Below are 20,551 nucleotides of genomic sequence, written 5' to 3' on the forward strand. Positions count from 1 at the left end.
ACCCCTTGGGCTTAAACAAATGACTCATTTTCTCTTCACATTAAAATGTGCAATAAATTTCTCAGAAGTCTGCTGCTAATCCAAAAAACTATCAAAACAGCAACAAAAAGCTAAACAAGAGACATCCTTAAAATCAACACGAAACAAAGACGGAGCGGAGACAAAGATGCACGCGCTGCATGGCATGATGAAGCTAACATCTAATCAGATCACTGTTAAAAAAAAAACAACAGCATTGGTACGCTGATGTGTCAGCATACAGAAAAAGAGAGGAATGCACAGAGCAACACACACAAACAGAAAAGATAATAGAAAGCAGAGAAAAAGATGGATAACACAAATGAACAAAACGCTAATGAAGAGACTTTTATCTGCTATTATAGTTCCTCCGTTGCCCAAAGCAAAGGGTTAAACCTGTTTCCTGTGTTAAACTACTATTTAAGCACTCTTTCATGTAAAATATCAAACCTTTCAATATCACTCTGAGGGAAGCACAGTTGCTCACACTGTATATTTCTATACAAACACTTAAGTATTCTCTTTGAACTTTGCAGTTCCACTCATTATACCTCCTTTGAAGAGTGAATGTTGGAGCATTGGTACATTTTGATTTTGAAGTTATTAAATGCAACACAGCAGCAAATTACATTTAAACCTCTGTTTTGCTGGTTAATAATACATAGGCCATGTGCAGAAGCCAGCAGAATAAATAGCCAAGCAACAAGAAAGATAAAGGAAGCCAGCAAGTGAGATGCTTGAGTTTAGCAAATTCATCTCAGTTTAACTGTTAACATTTCAATATTTTTTGCAGATTAAGCACAAACTGTGATGCTGTACTTGCTTTTTGAGTTAAGAGAAGATAAACTCACTGGATGACTCTTCCTTAACACCTTTGCTGGCCCCCAGTAGTGTCCTAAACACTAACTCCAGTGTTGCAAACCCTATCTGAGAGAAATTAAAATAGCCACGTTGAGGAAAGCAGACACGGTTCTGCCAAGGCCATAGGGGATCGGAGGAAAACTGCTGTTCTTGACATAGGGGCTGGTTTTCACTGTAATAATGGCTTCATAACAACAGAGACCTAAGTGGCTTTTTCAAAAGAGAGAAGCAGATGGAGCAAAAAAGTTACACACACAAAGAAAGTTAAAGGAACATGATGAAGACAGAGGGGTAAAAATGGAAACTTGTGGCTTAGGTAAAGGCATACCCTTAGCATCGGCATTACAAATGCTAAATTAAGTCATACAGTTTGGCAATAAAAAGTTAAACACCTAGTTACAGCAGATAGAGCTCAAGTTAATTATTCTGTTAACAAAAATTTAGCATTTCTGCAGCAATCATGTGACCAGCAAGACTTTGACACTGACACAAGCATACAACAAAATTGGAATAGTTATTATTAGCAGCAAATCGTGTACAGTTACAGTGGGGTCATGCAGTGCTGTGGTGCACAGTCTACAAAAGATGCCATCACTCTTAACTTCACTCTTAATCTATCAACTGCAGCCTCCTCTGGTCTTAACATAACTGGTCTCAGCATAAAACAGTTTACTGGGAGCTTCATGGCATGGATAACCATGGCTGAGCACTAGGTGTAATTTTTCAGTGGCCCACTGCTTTCATCCATATATTGTAGCTTTAGAGTGTGACCCCACTCTTGTAATTAAGCATACTGGTTTATGTTGTTTAAAATACTCTATTTATCCTTAAATTTGTGGTATGGTCTGTAAAGGTGGCCCAGTATATATTCATGGTTTATTTAGGATTTTATTTATTTATGAATTTGTCTTGTATTGCCCATTTAAATGTTATTTATTTATTTTTATTTTTTAATCGAATGAACTTAGCCAAATGTTTCCCTGTCAAAGTTGGTTCCCCAAACAGTTTGTGTGCTCTGGTGCCTATCCTCCATATCCTGAAGAAAGTAAAGTACACATTATAGTTCATTTAATAGGTTTTCAAGATAATAAAACTACTCTTTAAACATAAATAAGGCGATCGTTGAGTCCCTGCCTCTACACAAAAATGTTACAAAAGTGTATAAACTAGGCAAAAGCTGGTACCGCCTGCTTTTCTTTTTCTCCCACCTATGATTTAAGCAAATCATTGCCAGGAATGATCTGAGGCCCTGACTAGAGTTGACCTTTAAAGCATAACACAACTCACTATAAGATTTAGTATTTTCTCTTGAGTGTGTGTCTTTGAAGAGCATTCTAGTCTGAGCCGCTGAAAAGGTAGAAAACAGAAATGTTGCCTGTTAACATTCAGCTCTGCTACTATTAAGCATTCTCTTTTCTGTTCAAAATCTTGTTGTTGTTTTTTTCATTTTGCTGTGTCATATTGCTTTAGGTCATCTTTATACATGTTATTCTTTCCAAATTGTTTTTACCACAGGAGAATGAAAGAATTGAAGCTGCCAGATAGTTCTTCCTTTCCATGAGACCTCGGAGGGCTTTGAGGAACTAATGTGGGTAGCCAAATTCAGTCTAATAAGAGACAATGTCCTTAAGTTCAACAACAAATTAAAATATGTCTGTGTCTGGTTTTGTGAGGGGAGTTCCTCCCTCCTCAACACAACACAGAAAAAGACCCCTGTGGAGATGCCTCAGCATGACTACACCACAACATTTTGCAACAGTTGTAAATTAAATTAAGGAAGGTATTGATAATATACAGCTTTATATTACACTCTTTATATCATCACTCCATACAACAACCTTTCTAATGTTGAGCCAACCCAAAATAGGCTGATGGACCGAAATGGTCCAATAGTCCAATGATAGCTGGGTCAGCATGAAATACAGAGCTTAATGTTTCCAGAGTGATTTGGAAACTGTTTGATAAAAGGGACAAAAACTAATTACGGTGAGCTTGAAGGAAAATCATGAGTAAAGTGCAGGTTCCTAAGGCTTAAGGGTAACACGTTCTTGTCAGAAGGCTTTGATTCAGTCGCTGATAACAGCATAACAAACACAGTTGAGCCCTTATGGAGAAGAGAGAGGATAATTAAATGTGCCAGAAAAACAACAACAAAATAGTTTTCTATTTTAGATTTTAGGTCTAGCACTCTAATGTCCATGGCAACATTTAAGGACCTTAATAATTTATTTGTATTGATTGATTTTGACTTTGTTCATTAATATGCCATGAAGCTTTTTTATATTCTCTCTTCATAAGCTTAGGTTTACCCTATACCTGAGCCTGAAATGAGAAGACCGGTAACTTAACTGCTTTCACATGCCCATGTAGCCGCTCAGTTTTACTATATGTGAGAGCCTAAGGTTATAACCATGGAAACAGTTCTTTAAAATATTGCTCATAGATTGCCTTTAACTCCTCCACAATCAGGTAATTCAAAAGGGAAGAGCTAGTGTGCTCTCAGGCAAGTGAGAAAAAAAAAGAGTGAATAACAAAGTCGACTCCAGGAGAAGAGCGAATACGATGGGAAAAGTAATCAATTTAGTGCCTTTACAGAGCAGGCAACTGACTGTTGTCTCGCAGACAGCCTGTAAGTTAGAATAAAAATGTAAAATACAAACTTTTTTGCTTTGGGCATTGCTTGTATCAGTAATGTGATCTTAATTTCACAGTTGACTTGGAGCAGGGACAGGAGGGAAAGCACGCATTGTGTCACCTCCTCACAGAAAAAGGGGTTTTGTTTAGTGCCCTCTCACATCTGGCCTCACAATCTGGTGATATCAGCTACTGCATCTGTAAATCAGTGTTACTACTGCTACTAAAACGCATACAGTCACCCACAGCAACCCTATTTCACAGATATGCAGCCAGTTTCACTATAACTTACCAACTCTACCCACTCATTTGGCCATGAAATAGTGAAATGTTAGTTTTAACCAGCTGGGCAAAAAATGAACAGACAGACTGGATTTTAAAAGTTGGATTCGGGGGAATATTACAGTCCTACAAATTTAAATATATGTTTGATTTGCTACAAACGGAAGGGCAAGAATACTTGCAAGCAGGAGTTAAATACTGAAGGTCATGTGATTTTGAAAGCCAATGCAGTGTAGCATCCAATGCTCATCCAGTAGCATCCACTCCATTACAACATTAGCAACTAATGTTTTGACATTTGTCTTCATTATTATCAATGAACAGAGGCGATTGAGCCACCAGCATGCTCCATTACCTTCCTTCATTGCACAGTTGCACAGTTGAAATCACACATCAGGGTGGATCCAACATAAAATGACAAGTTACGGGACCTAAGGACTACCAGCTGATTATTTAGGTGGTGGAGGATGAGAGAGTTAAATGAAGGCATGGTGGGGTGGAAGAGATGCAGGCAAGGGATTTTGGGAATTGGTAGAGAACTGTACCAGCATTAAAGTGTAAGGAGCACGGGGGCACAGAGCAGCACAGCACACCTTAAGAAGAGAAGCTCATTTCAATCGGTATAATTAGCCTGTGGTAATGAAATAAGTCAGAGGCACTGCCACCTTCACTTAAGAGAAAATCGATCTGTATTTGAGGGAGTTTATTAAAGCTTAGGAATAATGGGAAGATAGGATAGAAGGGGTGGAGGAGTGGAGGTGATGGAGGCTGAGCGCACATTAACAGCTAATCAGAACGAAAAGGTGGTAGCATTGGGGTAGAAGCTTGACAAGAAGCAGAACAGAGATCAGCTGGAGTTTCCCAAAATAAAAGCGTTTAAGGTCTGTTCTATCTCACAGGGGGAAGCCATAGGACGTGAGAGCTATGAACATGTGAGACATACATGCTGAATATAAAGATGAGATATTTTTTTCTTTTTTAAACATAGTTTATCAAGGCCTGTTGCAAAAGAGGATTCGGACTGATAGATAGTCACTGGAAGTGCTTGAAAGGGTCTTTTTGGATGTTGGGTGAATAACTTGAGCTTGGTAAGCACCGGGTGTGGTGAGATAATCACTGATGGACATTTCTCCTCAGGTTCCCCAAATGCATGCTGGTTGATGTGGGTGCTGCTTGCTCATTTATCCAGCCGTCTGGCCAACTCACCTGGAGTGATGGGGGAGACGTCAGGAAGGCAGGCTGCTATTTCACGGCCTGTTAAGCGCTAATGCCGCAACATGCCCTGCGCTCCAATTTTAGGGAACAGGGAGCATTACCGCCCAACTCAAGGTTCTGTCCGTCTGGACTGTGGACTTGGACAGTAGTGAGGGGATGGGATTAGCAAGAAGAAAAAGAGGTGGGAGTAGAGGAGAATGATGAGATGTCTTGTGAATGAATTAAAAGACAGAAATAAAACAAACAGAGAAAAGCTCACAAAATAGTAAAAAGCAGAAACAAGTGGAATCTTTTTCCACAGGCTGCTGAGCAAGCACTGTGGAGTAGACAGGACAGCAGCACACTGACATCCACTTCTGCCATGCTAGGCTGCTTCTCGCAGGCCCCAGAAGGCCCCTCGCTCCCAGGCTTACAGCCTTTCCCTTGCCAGAGCTCCTGAACATCACTAGCCTGACCCACCCACAACATTTGTCCTCAGTGTGCACTAAACTTGGCCCATGTAATAACCACAGAACCTCCATTAAGCACTGCATGGCTAGAGAATCAGAGCATCTACAGCACAGTGTGAACGGTGTAAAGAATCTCCTGTAAAACAAGTGAGAATGTGCTCAAATTATGCCAATTCTTTGTGTTCTGGCTTGTGAATGTGTAATATGAATTATGCATAAAAACATCATTCTCTTCTGTTCTGAAGTACTGGGAAGAAATTGCTAGCTCTTTATCCCATCCTACATTCACTGAACGGAGGGCAAAAGTCAAGTCATTTATGTCAAGCATGTGCTTACAGTAAACATCACATCCATCATAGTGTAGTTACAGCAGTGATGGATCACCTTTCTCATCTGCCATTCTTGAGGTGTGAGGTGTTTAAAGGACATGACCCAGGTCTTTCAAGGCTGCAAGAGGTGGCGTGCACATGGAGAAAGACACAGCAGAGTCCAAGCAACATAAGTCAGCACAGATGAAACCCGCATTGTATTTCTATATACACAATATGAAATAGCAGTTATGGGCCAATTTCTACAAGCTCTCATGTGGCCTTGCAGTCCTAAGTCATTTTCTTCCTCTGCTTTCCCTCTGCACCTAGCTCACGTTCATAGTATTCGCCACCTCTGCTGCTAATACAGCAATTAGCTCTAGTAAATTAGACATGTTACAAGGCATAGGGCCTTGCAGACAAAATCACAAGAAGGTGAGTTACACACTTTCCAAGTAACTGACAAGTGTGCCAACAAGAGCCATCGGCCATGGCATGTGACTCATAATGATTTCAGTATGTTCTTTATCTCATATTGTTGAATATTCAGCAACTGTACTATAATTTTTCAGCCCATGACAGTCTTTTTGGACTGATGGACACAAGCTAAATAGTGTCTGCTAAAGAATTTCCCTTCTCTGATGCATGATGCATTTCTGGTAATTGCCCAAGTGCTTGTTAGGGCTACATGCTTGTGGACTATCAAAGCTCAGTGGCAGGCTGGGACTATTATGCAAGGCTCGTGATTTGCTGGAACTAAACAGTAGGATTAAAAAAAAGATACAGGTACAGTTGCCGGCTGTCACTTGTAGAAATCAATCACAAAGACGGTGCTACCAGATTGTCATGGTCATTGGTAGTTTCCAAGGAAGACGCTGATTTGTTTGCAAATATCAGTTAACCAATGACTTTGCAATAGTGAAACTTGGAAATGAGCATTTCAAACTAGAAACAGGGAACATTCAGCTTCCAAATAAAAGTTGTGCCTTACTGCAGAAACCAACAGGTTTTTAAAAGGCAGAACTTGGACGGGGAATGGTCTGTGTTTTTGATTTGTGATTAAGCCGTCACAGTTTTACTACCATTAAACAAGTGGTTGGCACGTACTTGCAGACAAGTCAGCATCTTCCATTCAAACTATGGGTGACCACAGCAATCTGCTAGCGGCCAAAGCGATCAAAAGGGGGTTTTCGGTGCAGTACCGTACACTTTTTTGCGCCCATTTTCTCCTAACAATTGCCAGTAACCTCTCACAGCCACTCACCAACTGACCAACTGATCAGATACTTACTTTTTCTCCCAGTGACTGATAGTTATTATGTGATTGCCAAATACTCACTATGCTTGACATCTCTGTCAGTGTTTAGCCATCACTGTGTATTATTTGGATAATGACAGAAATGTTACTGCTGAATCCAACATGCCATAAACGTTTTCATTGTTCTTGGTCTTAAAACCAAGTTATATGTATTCTATGTTAAGCAGTTGAGAAGCAGTTGTTAACTGTGTACTCTATTAGAAAGCCTGCTGACTTTACCTCTTGCCATATATGTTTGACTAATTCTGCCTGCAATGAATTTAATAAAGAAGAACTGTTTTAACTTTTGGGATTTTTTTTTTGTTTTTTTGTAGTTCAGAATTGTAGTGAGTTGAGCTGTGACAGTGATATTCCAATTGAGGAAGTTATTCCAAAGAAAAAACAGCTGCTTTTCTGAAGCACTGAGCAGGATAGATGCTGGAAAATAGAAAATATAATACAGTATTCTGAGGAGGCACTGCCTCAGTGGATGCTGATATGGGTACAGATGATATAGCAGACATCAGGAAAGAGTAAGACATAAGCTCACTTTCAACTAATGTCAATTGTTGCTTTGCAGTAAATATTCTGCTTTAGATATAAAGTAGGTTTGTTTATATTTAAAGTCTCGAACTATGATTTACTTATAAGAGTGGTCATGTTTACACTTTTCTCATGCACCATTCCTCAGTTTTCTTAACTACTATTTGAGCTTAGTATCATTTGCACCTAGTAATCATTGAGAAAGAGATGGGACTTAAACCCTAGACCTGTCAAAGGTGCATCACGGCGTACCACATACAGAGCGACAAATCTTCACTTTTACATTCACACCTACAGCCAATTTACAATCACCAGTTAACCTGCATGTCTTTGGACTGTAAGGAATTGTGCCACACAGGCATGATGAAAGGTGTTCTATGAGTTTGGGATTCTACAGTCAACTTAGTTTTTATATCCAGTGGAAGTGCACACACTTTGCCTTCCTATCACCATATAACTCTGACAGATGTCACTTGGCTGCTGTGCATTTTCCCCCCCTAAGAAACGAAACCACAAAGGGACGAAGGATTTCTGAGTTCCTCTCTGTACTGGTTTATATATGCAGTGGCTACTGATAAAGTCAGAGCTCAGACACAAAATAGTGCCTAAACATAGCCTGAACTCACACATTAATTGAAAAAGAGTAATACAGGTTTAGCTTACTAAACCTTCTTTACAGCCAAAACTGCCGCAAACTGGAATCATATTTAATGCTTCAAAAGGACTGATGTGTGTAGTCTCAATGGGTTATCAGACCACTGTAGGACCAGAGATGACACTGAGCTGGCTAAGCGAGGGAAGAGGCCATTTTCTTGGAGTGACAAATATCTAGAGGAGTAGAAACACAGAGTAGAGCCCCTGTTGGGAGAATGCCCGAGCTTTGTCTTTGTCACACAGTGTGACACAGATGCACAGCACCACTCCCTGAGGTGTGCGGTTAGGTGTATGTATGTGTAAATTGTGTGCTTGGGTTTGTGTGTGCATGAGAGCACATTCACATAAGAAAGCTCAGAATCTCCCACCCTTATCATTGATCTCAACTCCTGTACTTTTAGCATTACTGCTTGTGGTCAATGTGAGAAAGAGACCAGAACTAAAACTTGAGCAATAATCAAATGCTGAGGAACTTTCTTTGAGTCTTTGGATGAGTCTTGCCATGACTCATTAACATGACTGCTAATAGATCAGCCAGGGTAGCAACACTGTCACCAACTTAAGTCTACTGAGAGGCTAGGTGAGCCAAGCACTGACGCAAGTGGGCTTTTATGGCAGCAGCTGGTATGGGTAGTGACTTGGAGTGAGGTGAGGGAACACTAGTTTCACAGTACTGCTTTGAGCCAGCAAGATTAATGTAGGCTCTCTGGAGCAAAGGCAACATCCAGAGCTTTAATAAGGTACAAACAATCGGTTCCACTCGACTGGCTTCCCAGGGAAAACTATTGTTGTGCTGCATTGTTTCTTGGTGAAGTTCCTTGGAGACACAAGCCGGCTGCAGCATGTGGCTGTCTCCATTACAGCCAAGGGAGAGCTCACTGTAGACCTCTGTTTGTCTGTGTCAGGATGAAGGCTGGCTCTCGCCCACCCCACACCCACCCCCGTAGCCACCCCCGTGCCCACCCCTATCCCACCTCTCTTCCCATTTACTCCCTCTAAATCCAAACTCTTGTCAGCCCACTCACCTCAACTCCCTGCACTTTCAACTTCATGTGATCCTCCCGTGTGGTCTTCCCATCTTTCCTCTTCTTCCAGCAGTAGCCATCCTTTCTGTACTTCACCTTCTTCCTATTGTACAGTATCATCGACCCATTCTGCGGCCTGGACCCGTCGAGACAGGAGAGACAGAGGAAGAGCAAAAGAGAGAAAGATAAGATAAGATGAGAAGAATTTTTAGGCAAAGCTACAGCACAGCTCAGGGACTCATTTTAGAGATGTACAAAGAAGCCTGACATGAGTCTACGCCAGGCAGAAAATGCACCAGTGACTTAGATGACAAGACTTCTTTATGGTGTTTTTCAGCATTGGTATGCACAGTTTGACAATGAACAAAGCACCCTTCAGCATACATTTTTTCCAATGAGAAGTGTGTGTGCTGTGAGGAGTTAAAGTGACACTCCTTCTCTCAGAGTAAATTATATGAAGGCCAGTTTGTAAGGAAAGCAGCATGGGGGGTGAGTGGGTTTCTTCCTTATCTCTCATTCATCCAACTTAAATGAGTTGTGGTGTTGGAAGTCCCTAGGGGAAAGAGATCTTCCTTCACACTCCATTCATAATTCATTCTCCCTCCACCAGACCACAGCCTGTAGGCTCATAATGATATAATGTACTATTTGATGATAATCTGCCTTTCCATTTCGATTTGTAACAGAGGCATTTGCCGCTCAGTGTTAAACATTAACAGAAAGTGTAGCATAAAACATTTATGACTTTCTCAACAATTAGGAAGCAGTTAGACATGGTTATGTATTAGTATTTATGTGTATTGTGCAGTGGTTACGAATCATCAGTATGAATCCATACATAGTGCTCACTCTCCACAGATTCCCACACACTTGTCCATACCTCCACAGTGCAGTGGTGGGTTTCCATCACTGGACATGGCTTTGACTCAAATTCATTTCCTGGCAACGTCCCCTCACCCTAAACTTATCCCAACCTTGAACCAAGTCTTCCAGGAGTCCAGTCGAAATTATAATGATTAGTGGTATGGGGACTTGCATTTTATCCCCAGAAGCAGAGACAGTCCCCACAAAGTGAATGTAAATGTGGTTAGGTCCCCACAACATAAGTAATACAAGTATAAACACATCACACACAGCTGCTATGATTTGGAGCTCTCCCAAATGAGAACAGGTTTGCATCGGTGTTTGTTGCCTCACAGTGAATGAGTGGGAAAGCCGCCTGCCCAGGCTGCTGAGGAGGCAGTGTAACTGAAGGGGGCTTAACCATCCAGTCAGCTGGTGAACCTTGTTAGTGTTTTGCTCATTGCTCCACACATAAAACACACACAACACACACAGGCACAGATATGTAAAACTAGAAACACAAAAAAGAGGAAAAACTCTCATCAAAGCGAAGGGGGGGGAAAAGTCGGGTTGATTTGTGGCTTCTGTAGCAATAACCAAAATAAGAAAAACCAATGGTTGTTTTGCATTGTTTTGTTGTTTATTGTTAAATTTTTTTCCACAAGATTTATTTATAAAGCTGCATGCATCATTTTGCAGGGCTGCCTTTAGGGGCCAGGGCGTGTGTTTATCTTGGTATCACTCATCAATCATTTTTCCTTGCTGGATCTCAGGGGCCAGTAAAGAGGGAGGAGAAGAGGGGAACTGGGGTCCCTGCAGTCCCCCCTCTGTGGCCCCTGACAGCACCTTCTAATGAGAGACGCCACTCACACACTGATGTGCTCACTCCTTCCTGATCTCCCTTCCTCCCTTTCCTCCTCCCTTTCCCTCGCTGAAGCCTGCTCTTCTCGCCGTCAGTCAACTCAAGCTGTTCACCAGGGAATGACTTTGTCTCCTCCCTCGCTCCCTGCTCACTCTCTCCCTCTTGTTTCATCTGTCTCAGGATCCCTCACCTACACCCTCCCACACCTCCTTCTCTCCTATTGTCTTCTCCTTACTCACTCCCCTGTCTTGTTCGGTACTTTGCATGCTTTGCAGAAATCAACTATTAAACAGACGTGTTTATTGGTCAGCTTGAGAAGTGGAACTCCTCGATGGCTGTATGCAATATACACAAAGTATAAATTGTTTTGTAGTTTACAGCATCCATAACGTCACCCATCGTTGAGATGCGATCATAAATGGCACTCTGGAGCTAAGAACTTTGCAGATTGCTGTAATCTCATCATGTACTCCTGCAGATCTGCATACCAAATATCACTTGAAGGACACTCATCTGAGATGCCATTCCTGTTTTTGGTAGCAATCAAACAAGGAATGGCCCTCTAAAAGTTTGATGCTATTATTCGCTTCAATATCATTCTGGGTTTTGTCCTTCAAAAGATACAAGGAGTGTGTGCTTCTTAAAATGTAGCTCTGCGTGAGACAAAAAGATGGGCGCGGATGAGATAAGGCAGAAAATCAAATGACACAGGGCTATCTGATCTCCTCCAGAGCACTGGAAATTGGGGTGAGGCTTCGGTGTCAGAGGCTCCACGCCGTATTTATCGGCTCCACGCCGTATTTATCGGCTCGGCGCAAAAACTTATTCGCTCAGCTATTTTTGAGGGACTGTTAGGTAGATGCTATTTTCAATTCAAGGCACTTAGGGCCCAGAAGAGAGAGGCTAGGCACCCATTCTGGGGTAGGTCTTAGGCAAAAACTAGTCTAAAATGCATGCTTTGGCATAATGTGTCTCCTTTCCCTCCTGCTGTCTCCCACTCTCTCTCTCTCCCCCTCATCTTTTACTACTGTATACTTAGGCGCTTCAATTAATCTTATCAGAATTACACATATTTATACATGAGGGGAAAAAGCTAACTGCTCCGTTATCAAAGAAGCGTGACAGGAGGCCCCCTGTCTCAGATGCCTAAATGTGGCAGATTAATATGGAAATACAGGCTTCTAAAAAAGTGCACACAAGCTCCACAGCTGCCTCTCTCTTCTTTGGAGTTTGCAGCGATAATAAGCTTCACCCTCAGGGTGGTGTTAGGCCTTGTCCAGTCCTTTAGGAATCACTCATTTACCCAGGTAATGGCATTCACTCAATCAGATCTGTTGATTTGAAAAAGTCAGGGGAGGGTGGAGGTTTTATGAGGCTGGTGACGTGATCAGCATGGGTAACAAAGCCAAAGCAGGGAAACCTGGGCCCAAAGGCAGGTAAGGAAGAAAAAAAAACTGCTCACATTCTCAGCTTTACTGTCTAAAGGCCTTTCGGCACAAACAGAAACAGAAAGGGAAAAGCTACATGCACACAAAAAGCGAAATCTGAGTGAGAACAAGAGATTCTTCTGTTCTCCACAGCTCTGGTGAATCGCCTTGGATTAAAATGAAAAAAGACACAACATGTAGGCCATACATTATTCATAATACATGGTATAAGTTATTACTTTTTTTACTGGACTTAAAACTACTCAATTGTAGCAGGTGTGCTCAAGTGTAAGACAAGAATACTAAATTGGTAGTCCAGGTTATAATAGTAAAGGTTATGCTTCTTTCTGAATGTATTTTTGTCAAAAGGCTTACAAGAATGAAATATCTCAGTCTTGGTGAACTGGCGTAGCCCACTCCGCCACATTCCCTGTGATGCTCTAGGTTTGATTAATACCATGCTGCAATACATGCTGTTTTTCTCCCTAGCAAGCTCGACTGACATTGGAGAGGAGAGAAGAGCTGGGCTGGAGAGGCTTTGAAGATCGGAGGGTGAGCTGGTTGGGGCCTGAAGTGGCTCAGGAGGGAGGCGACACCTGCTGTTCTCAATTACCCATCGGAGCCTTCAGCCATCATAGCCTTTACCCCACTGTGTCAACAACCACACTTCTACCTACTACTCATCTAAACACATCCACATATACACACCTGTATTTTGTGTTACACAAAAACCAATCCTATTAAGAATAAATATGAGGGATAAATATGCCCCTGGGCACTCGAACAGAAGCACAACACACAGTAACCCCATTGCTCCATATGGGGATAACATTATTAACACGAAGAGTGACAGACCATCAATAACACACTGATGCTTGTCATTACAGTTTCTGTCAATCACAGTTAAAACATAAATCACGTGTTCATACGCATGCGATTGGGAGCACATGCACACACTTGGAGCTGTCAAAACTTTGCAGCGTTTTTTCGCATGTAATGTAATTACATGGCAAGCAATGGTGCTCTATTAGACAGCACATGATCTTTGAGCTAGATGTGTGAACAGAAAGGTGCTGGCGTCAGGAGCCCCTATCTGGACGCATCACGTGCAATTGATGACTCGCAGATAAGCTGCTCCTTTCAGACCTGCCAACGAATGCATCAGGAAGTGGGGCGTACACTAAAACTACTTTAAATGTAAATCTGCCATGGCCTCATGATTGAGATTCATCGTCTGTACTGCTCTGAAACCCTCCAACTCCCCCGCTAGTGTGCGTATGTCGAGATGCCGCAGGTCGCGTTCCTCTTTGACTGCCAATGAGGCCTTAGCACCTGGTCACTGTAATGCCTTACTGCTGTAGTCCTGAGCGGCTCAGGACTCCAGCCCTCAACCATTCTGATAATTAAGACAATGAGGGCTGTGTGGTGGGTTAGTCAGCTGGAACAAGTCATGCATCTTTTTAATCATATCTCATGATCTATTATTTTTCCTAGGGTGTTATTTTCTCACCTCTGCAGACTTTTTGAAACACATTTGAATTTTATTCTAAATATTTTTAATAAAAAAACTAATTTAAGAGTATAAAACAATGGCTGACATGAATTAGACTGAAGTAAATGATGGAAGTTAAGTTTTCCAAACATGGCGTCAGATACTGATCTCCAAGGCTGTACAGATGGAGCTCAATGTTTATTTACCCAGTGTTCAGCTAAATACAACAGTAATAATGAGAGGGTAGCTAGGCCCCTGGAGTTGTAATTCAGGATAGGGAGACAGATCGTGTGCCTCCCCTCTTCCTCTCTATCTATACTGCTGGTGATTGCCACAGAACTCAAGCTCCGGCCCACTGCCTTCCAGCACAAAACAGATGTTTCCCCCACACTTATCTCAATGAAAAAATCACAGACAATTTACAAAGAATATAAATTACTGTTGTAGCTGCACATCAGTGTCTCTGTCCCTATAAGACCTTGTAAAGAGGATAAGGGTGAATTGCTGTGGGAGGGTGGGTGAATTGTTGGAGGACAACATAAAGCGGATGGAAGCAGTAGGGGAGGAGGGTGGCGTGGCTCTTATCTGGTCCACAGCAGCCCGGCGGAATGAGAGGGTGGCTGGTGATTGGCGGTGATGCTTTACTGATAGCACTAAGCTGGTTTCATGCACATTTCAGGGAGGCTGCCATCACTGCTCAGAGTTAAAGCTCTCAGCTGCTGCCAGTGGATGAGGTTTGGATGTTATTTACAAATAGCCATGTCATACACTGGTTACACCTCTCCATTCTCTGTGTCAACACATACACACATAGCATTAGCGACTAATGTGCAGCTTTGATGTACAGCTTAGGTGACACGGAATCTGAATTTCAGTGCTTGTAAGGTTTTGGCTGTGAAGACATTTTTTATTCACTTGAAATGCACACTGTCACTGCATGTTTGTGTGTACCTGTGAGAGAGAGAGTGCATATAATGTGTTTAACTGGGTTGGACTGTTGATGATTTTCAAATGCATGCTCAAAAGGCTTCCACATCATGTTTGTGGCGAATGCTATTTCCAGTCTTTAGTCAGTACTGTATGCATATGCTTACTTGGAAAAAAGCGACTACGGAGACGATGATTCATACCTCACATGCTTTCCGCTAATCTTCACAAATCATCCATGGTGTGTCTCAGTACGTTGTAAATGAAGGTGCCATCAGAATGAAGTTTCTCTACATCCCAGCTCCTGCTGACAACTACATGCTGTGTGCATCGTGCAAGTGTAAACTTAAGTCCTGTAGCACTGCCTTATTATGACACTTTGTAAAGAGGATGCTTTTGTACTTTCAATAATGCATGGCCAGCAGGGAATTGTGTACAGCCTTATTTTATGTCATGGGGTAAAGTTGCTGTTTTAGCAGCTTATGTTCTCCCCTGGTAGGAAAATACTAATGCAATTAAATCTAAGTCGAACTAGACTGCAGCAAGAAAAGGTCAGGTTTTTATTATTAGTAACAACAATCTTCCTTTCTATTATATGAGAAGCAGGGGGGATTCAGACACCAACTTAATGATGTGGTCATGTATTTTTAAGAGCCCAATTTAGGGGGAAAGATCAAAGATTTTTATTTCTCCATGTCAATCTCCTAAAGCCACATTCAACAAGCAATATAAACTTCTGCGATTGTCCTAAACAGAAAAATATAAACGACAACATGAAAGGGAAAAAAAGAAGAAGCAAAAGGTAGAGATTCAAACCCAGAACAAACTGTAAAACATTGAGAGCTTAAGTCTGTGCGTATTGGCAGCAGTTTTATGAAGATATATTAAGTTATTCGTTTTGATTGTGAGTATAAAACACCTGTGAAATAGATATTGTATTCATATTTTTTCAGATAATATGGGCATCACAAGAAGACCTTGAAATTAGGGTTACTGTATGTCTCTCTAGAGGCCTCTACAGATACAGGATGGGCTGAGAGCAGGCTCTCTTCTACATCTTGCCTAATGCCAGACCAGGCTAATGGATCACCTGGACGTGAGGGCCTTGTCTCTCCTCCAGAGCAGTCAGTGCCACTGAACTTCCCCTATTGATCCCTCAGTGACGGAGCACAGCTAAGGCCAGTTATTGAACCACTTATGATTAATTCACAAATCCTGCCTTGTCCACAAAAAAGGTAAAAGAACAAAGTACAAGCAGTAAGCGCGACTGGAAAAAAAAGAAGGATAAAGCGCCAGGGAAGTCAAAAAACTCAACTTTTTAAAGTGAGACAGAACTACAGACTTAGAAGTGCTGCTTTACAAGCTGACCAAGCTATAAAGCACATCTCAGAGTCCCTTCTGTCACAAAAAACGTCAGCACAGTGCTATGGTGGGGGCTGGAGGTGGTTGAAAAGAGGGAGTGATAAAAAAAGGAGTGTGTAAAGGAAGAGAGACAGGCAGGAAAGCTGAGTAGGAAAAGAAGAAGCTATTCTTCCTTTCCCTTCCATTCCTTGGTCCTATTTTAGTCATGAGGATAGACCGATGAGGGTGAGAGGATGAAATTGAGCTGTAACTCTATCTGGGTGCTGGAGCGAATCAGAAAGTCTATCCCACCTTTCACCTGGGAATCACAGCTCTCTCTCTGCCCTGTCTGGTCACCATACCAACCAGAGCCAGGCATCATGGGTTTAATTGGAGCCCTGGGCTCAACGGCGGCTCAGGCACAGATAGAGTGAGGGGGAGAAGGACAGACATCAGCCATGGTCAAGTGATGGTGGCCATGCAGATCAAATCGAATTTCAGGCATTGCTTGCATTGCAGGGCTCACGTTCTCAAGGTAACACTAAACATATTTGAGACCAAGCCCCCTTCAAAGAAACACTTGGATTGGATTCCAGCATGAAGTAAGGCGCTGGCTTTCTTCTCTGATCCCTGTGTATGGTATAGGGATTTCACACGAACACGGACACACTGTGATTCGCCTCCATAAACACAAACTGTGCCAGAATGTTGAGTATACAAAGCATCAAGGGAGTCTGATCTTTATATGAGACAAAACAGAAAATGACAAGTGTAAATGGGTAAATACAGAGTCATGATTCCCAGCAAATTCAGTGGTCAAACTAAGAGCTTCAGTGAATATTGAATGGAACTGTTGTGCTTTTTAACTAAGCAGGGAGAGCTGTTGTCCACAAAAAGATTAAAAACATAAAGATAAGCTACTTACTTTTAAAAAAAGCAAACGTCTGTGATTAAATTCTTTGAGCCATAACATAAAGAACTGTGGTAAGAGTGTACTGCATGTCAACCTGAATGAAAATTCCAACATGATTTCTCCTCACAACAGCCAAACTGAAAGATAATACATGCTGGTTGCTCTTGTTTAGTTGTTGGCAATTACAAGTAATGTTCACTGATTTTTTTTCCCATAAATGTAACAAATGCTCTGCAATCACCTAATGTATTGATCATCAAACTGAGCTTTGACTAGCCTTTGCACAGCTGCAGGAGAGCAGTGTGTGGGACAATCAGTATGATCCAACTTTGTACAAAACAGATTAAAGCTGCTTAGCTGGCCATGAGATCAAACTGCAGTTGCATTGGGAAGCCTCCAACTGTGAATGTGTGCAACTGTGTGTAGCATAAAAAAAGAGCATTTGTGCTCAGTGATTGTACTGCACCTTGGTTGGTTAAACAAAGTAAGAGAAAAAAAATAGACATAAGTAGGACAATTGGTAGCCGATTCTGCTTTTTGACAAAGAAAAAAAAATAGTTTGAGATGCCTATAATCCTTAGCATCTAGATTCCTACTGATACTAAGGATGCTACGCTGTTAAAATATCTATCACGAACAACAAACCAGCACTGTAAACAGGTCTGCTGTAGTTGGACTGCTGTCCAGGCATGGCCTAATACGCAGACAATCCTCATGGAAATGCATAACTAAACACTAATGATTGTGAAGCGTAGAAATCCACACTGGATTTCAGAGTGTGTCAACATTCATTTTGCAGACTATGAAAATGTGCAAGTAGAGGATCCGGCTTAAACAGATTGACCATATTCTTCTCTCAAAGTCAAAACAAAGAGATATACTTGAATACAAATTGAATAGACATTATAATATTCTAATAAATATATTCTCCAGAGCACCGTGTTTTTTAGCAGGTTCTCCCGTGTCAAAAATGCTCTGGTTGGTTAAATACAACTAAACTAAAAATCTATGTATGAAAAACACTTTAGTTAACTGAAATAAAAATGAAAAATAAACTTCTGAAAAAAGCCCTAATGAACTAATATTTTGCACTATTCTTTACCAATGACAGTAAAAAAAATGCAAAATTGCCACTAAAAGTGCCACTTGAATAACAATGAAAAAACTCTTTAAACTAACAGAAACTAAACTGAAGCTAAATATTTTTTTAAACAATAAGAACTGAAACAAGCAAATACACTCTGGATACTAACTCAAACTAAACTGAATAGGAAACTAAAATGTAACACTAAGGAAAAACTAATAATGAAAATGCAGAACAGAATTATCTATGGGTTGGTGAAAATTTATACATGACTAGAAAACCTGAAGCCACGTATCTGTGTACTTGGTTAGTCTATATGCTTTCCATGTACCCTTCCCACACCTATCATCATAGATGACAAGCCAAAACATAAAATGAGGAGGAGATTGAAGAAGTTGTGGGGAACATAGATGTCTGGGATCCTCTGCTTTGCCGCTGCAACCCTGATTGAACTAAGCGGCTTAAGGAGATGGATAAATGAACTCTGGCGTTTTGATTCTTATTCTTGTCTACTGCCACTGTTATCCTGTGGACTCTTTGCAATTTTATTTCTGACATGTTCTGTTGATGTTATTCAAAGACCAAATAATCAGTTTTTCCAGTAACTGAATGGAGGCAAACAGAAGAAACATGTTGGGTACTATATGATTTCATGGGTGAGAGTGTTAGTCACGTGGTCCCACGAGCCCCAACGCTCTCTCACACTCTATTTCCCTGGGTGTGTTTATATATGATGACCCTTCATCTTGGCCCCTAACACATGTCTGAGATCACTCAGATACATCAGCTGGGGTGAGGACCTCACACATAATCACATAAATACAAACACACACACAGCATGACTGAGCAAAGCACGAGAAAAGTCAACTTAGCTTCTCCTGGTAATACACACCAACACTGACAGTTATTACCCAGACAATGAAGATGATAGACTGTGCGTGTCCTGCTATGTTTACCTTTGGCCGCTCAACTTTAAGTTGAAGCCATCGATGTGCACATGTACACACACATCTGAATACACTCATAAAGTAGTCAACAAGGCACACCTCTAATCATGGCCACCTCTGCCTTCTCATTTTCCATGTTCAGTGGCTCATGGAGCACCCACACACTAAATCACATCAACAGTATCTCCTCCATAAATTTTCCAGTCCAAAACATAATCTTTTTCCTTTCTTCCCATCTTTTTCTCATTTATGTAAAAAAAAAAAAAAAAAATCAGCTACACAATGCACACACACAGATTTACAGACAGACAGAAATACACTCGAGCACAGCTGCCCTAGTAGTACAAGAGCGCAATAAATACCCCACAGGTTGGGGTCAACTAACTATAGATAAAATTAGCATCTAACCATACCTTCCAGAGAAGGAAGAGGCGTAACTCTCCTATTCCAAAACCATAAAATGTTTATCCTTAGTCTGTCACCGAGCATGACTTTCACACACTTTTTTGAAACAGCATTTCCAAACCACAGAAATACACAGGCTTGTCACACCGGCCTAGCTGATTGACTATTTCCCACATATTTGACACACCAGTGAGTCTGCTCATCAGTCACCTCAGCAAGTAGGCAGCAAGTTAGGGTGGGGAGTCCAGGCAACAGCCCAGAATGACTAGAGTTTGTTTCTGGCTGCGTGCCGCATATAATGCAAGGCAACAGGGAGACACACTCCTGAATTAAATATGTTTTACTAATTGATGTGATACGTACATTCAGTGGTATACACAACTTTACAACTCACTAGTTACTCGTATTTCTTGTAAATGGCATATTTAGCATTGGTTCATTTTAACAAATGATGTGTAGGGGGAAAGAAGGCTAAGGAAGATGCACTACTGTCGCCCTGAGACTACTCTGGATGTTTAAAGAATTTTTATACAAACTCAACTATGGCAGGCATCCCTATTTCTGATTTGAGTCTTGGGTCGGGTCCATACACTCCCTCGTGTTTGCATGTAACACGCTTGGATATAGCCCAGACTAATCTCAGCTGGAAACCTTGATGCAGAGAACAGACGCTGAGAAGAAATATTATTATAGATTTCTGGGCAACACTTGACACTACAGCTTGGTAATAGAACTGAAATACTATAGCGATAGACTGATAATAAAGAGGTAATAGTTCGGTTAACCCATGGAATTACCAAAGTAATAATAAGAAAGCAATGTTAGTATAAAATACTAATATTAACAGAAAGCAACAGCTAGCATTACGCAGCTCTGATTTATGGTTATTACACAGAAAGTAAAAAGAATGAGAAACAAGTAACAAAATAACAAAAACTTACATCACTAAACAAATACAGCAGTATTACTTTTTAACAAAAAGCAGATGTTTGGAATATAAAGAAAGCCACTTTATATCATATAT

At 41.2% G+C, this 20,551-nt stretch overlaps 1 protein-coding gene across 2 annotated transcripts in view; it reads right to left on the reverse strand.

The window, feature by feature from the left end:
• Nucleotides 1-20,551, reverse strand: part of camta1a (calmodulin binding transcription activator 1a) — a 279,253-nt gene that overhangs the window by 115,615 nt on the left and 143,087 nt on the right. For both annotated transcript variants that reach the window (XM_085442815.1, XM_085442814.1), the window contains exon 5: nucleotides 9,287-9,422. In XM_085442815.1, coding sequence (XP_085298941.1) covers nucleotides 9,287-9,422 — 136 coding nt within the window. The remainder of the gene's footprint in view (nucleotides 1-9,286; nucleotides 9,423-20,551) is intronic.

This window comes from Copadichromis virginalis, linkage group LG20, assembly GCF_057382275.1.
Source record: "Copadichromis virginalis isolate Kocher_CV1m ecotype Utaka linkage group LG20, C_Virginalis_male_GT1.1, whole genome shotgun sequence".
Classification (NCBI taxonomy): Eukaryota; Metazoa; Chordata; class Actinopteri; order Cichliformes; family Cichlidae; genus Copadichromis; species Copadichromis virginalis.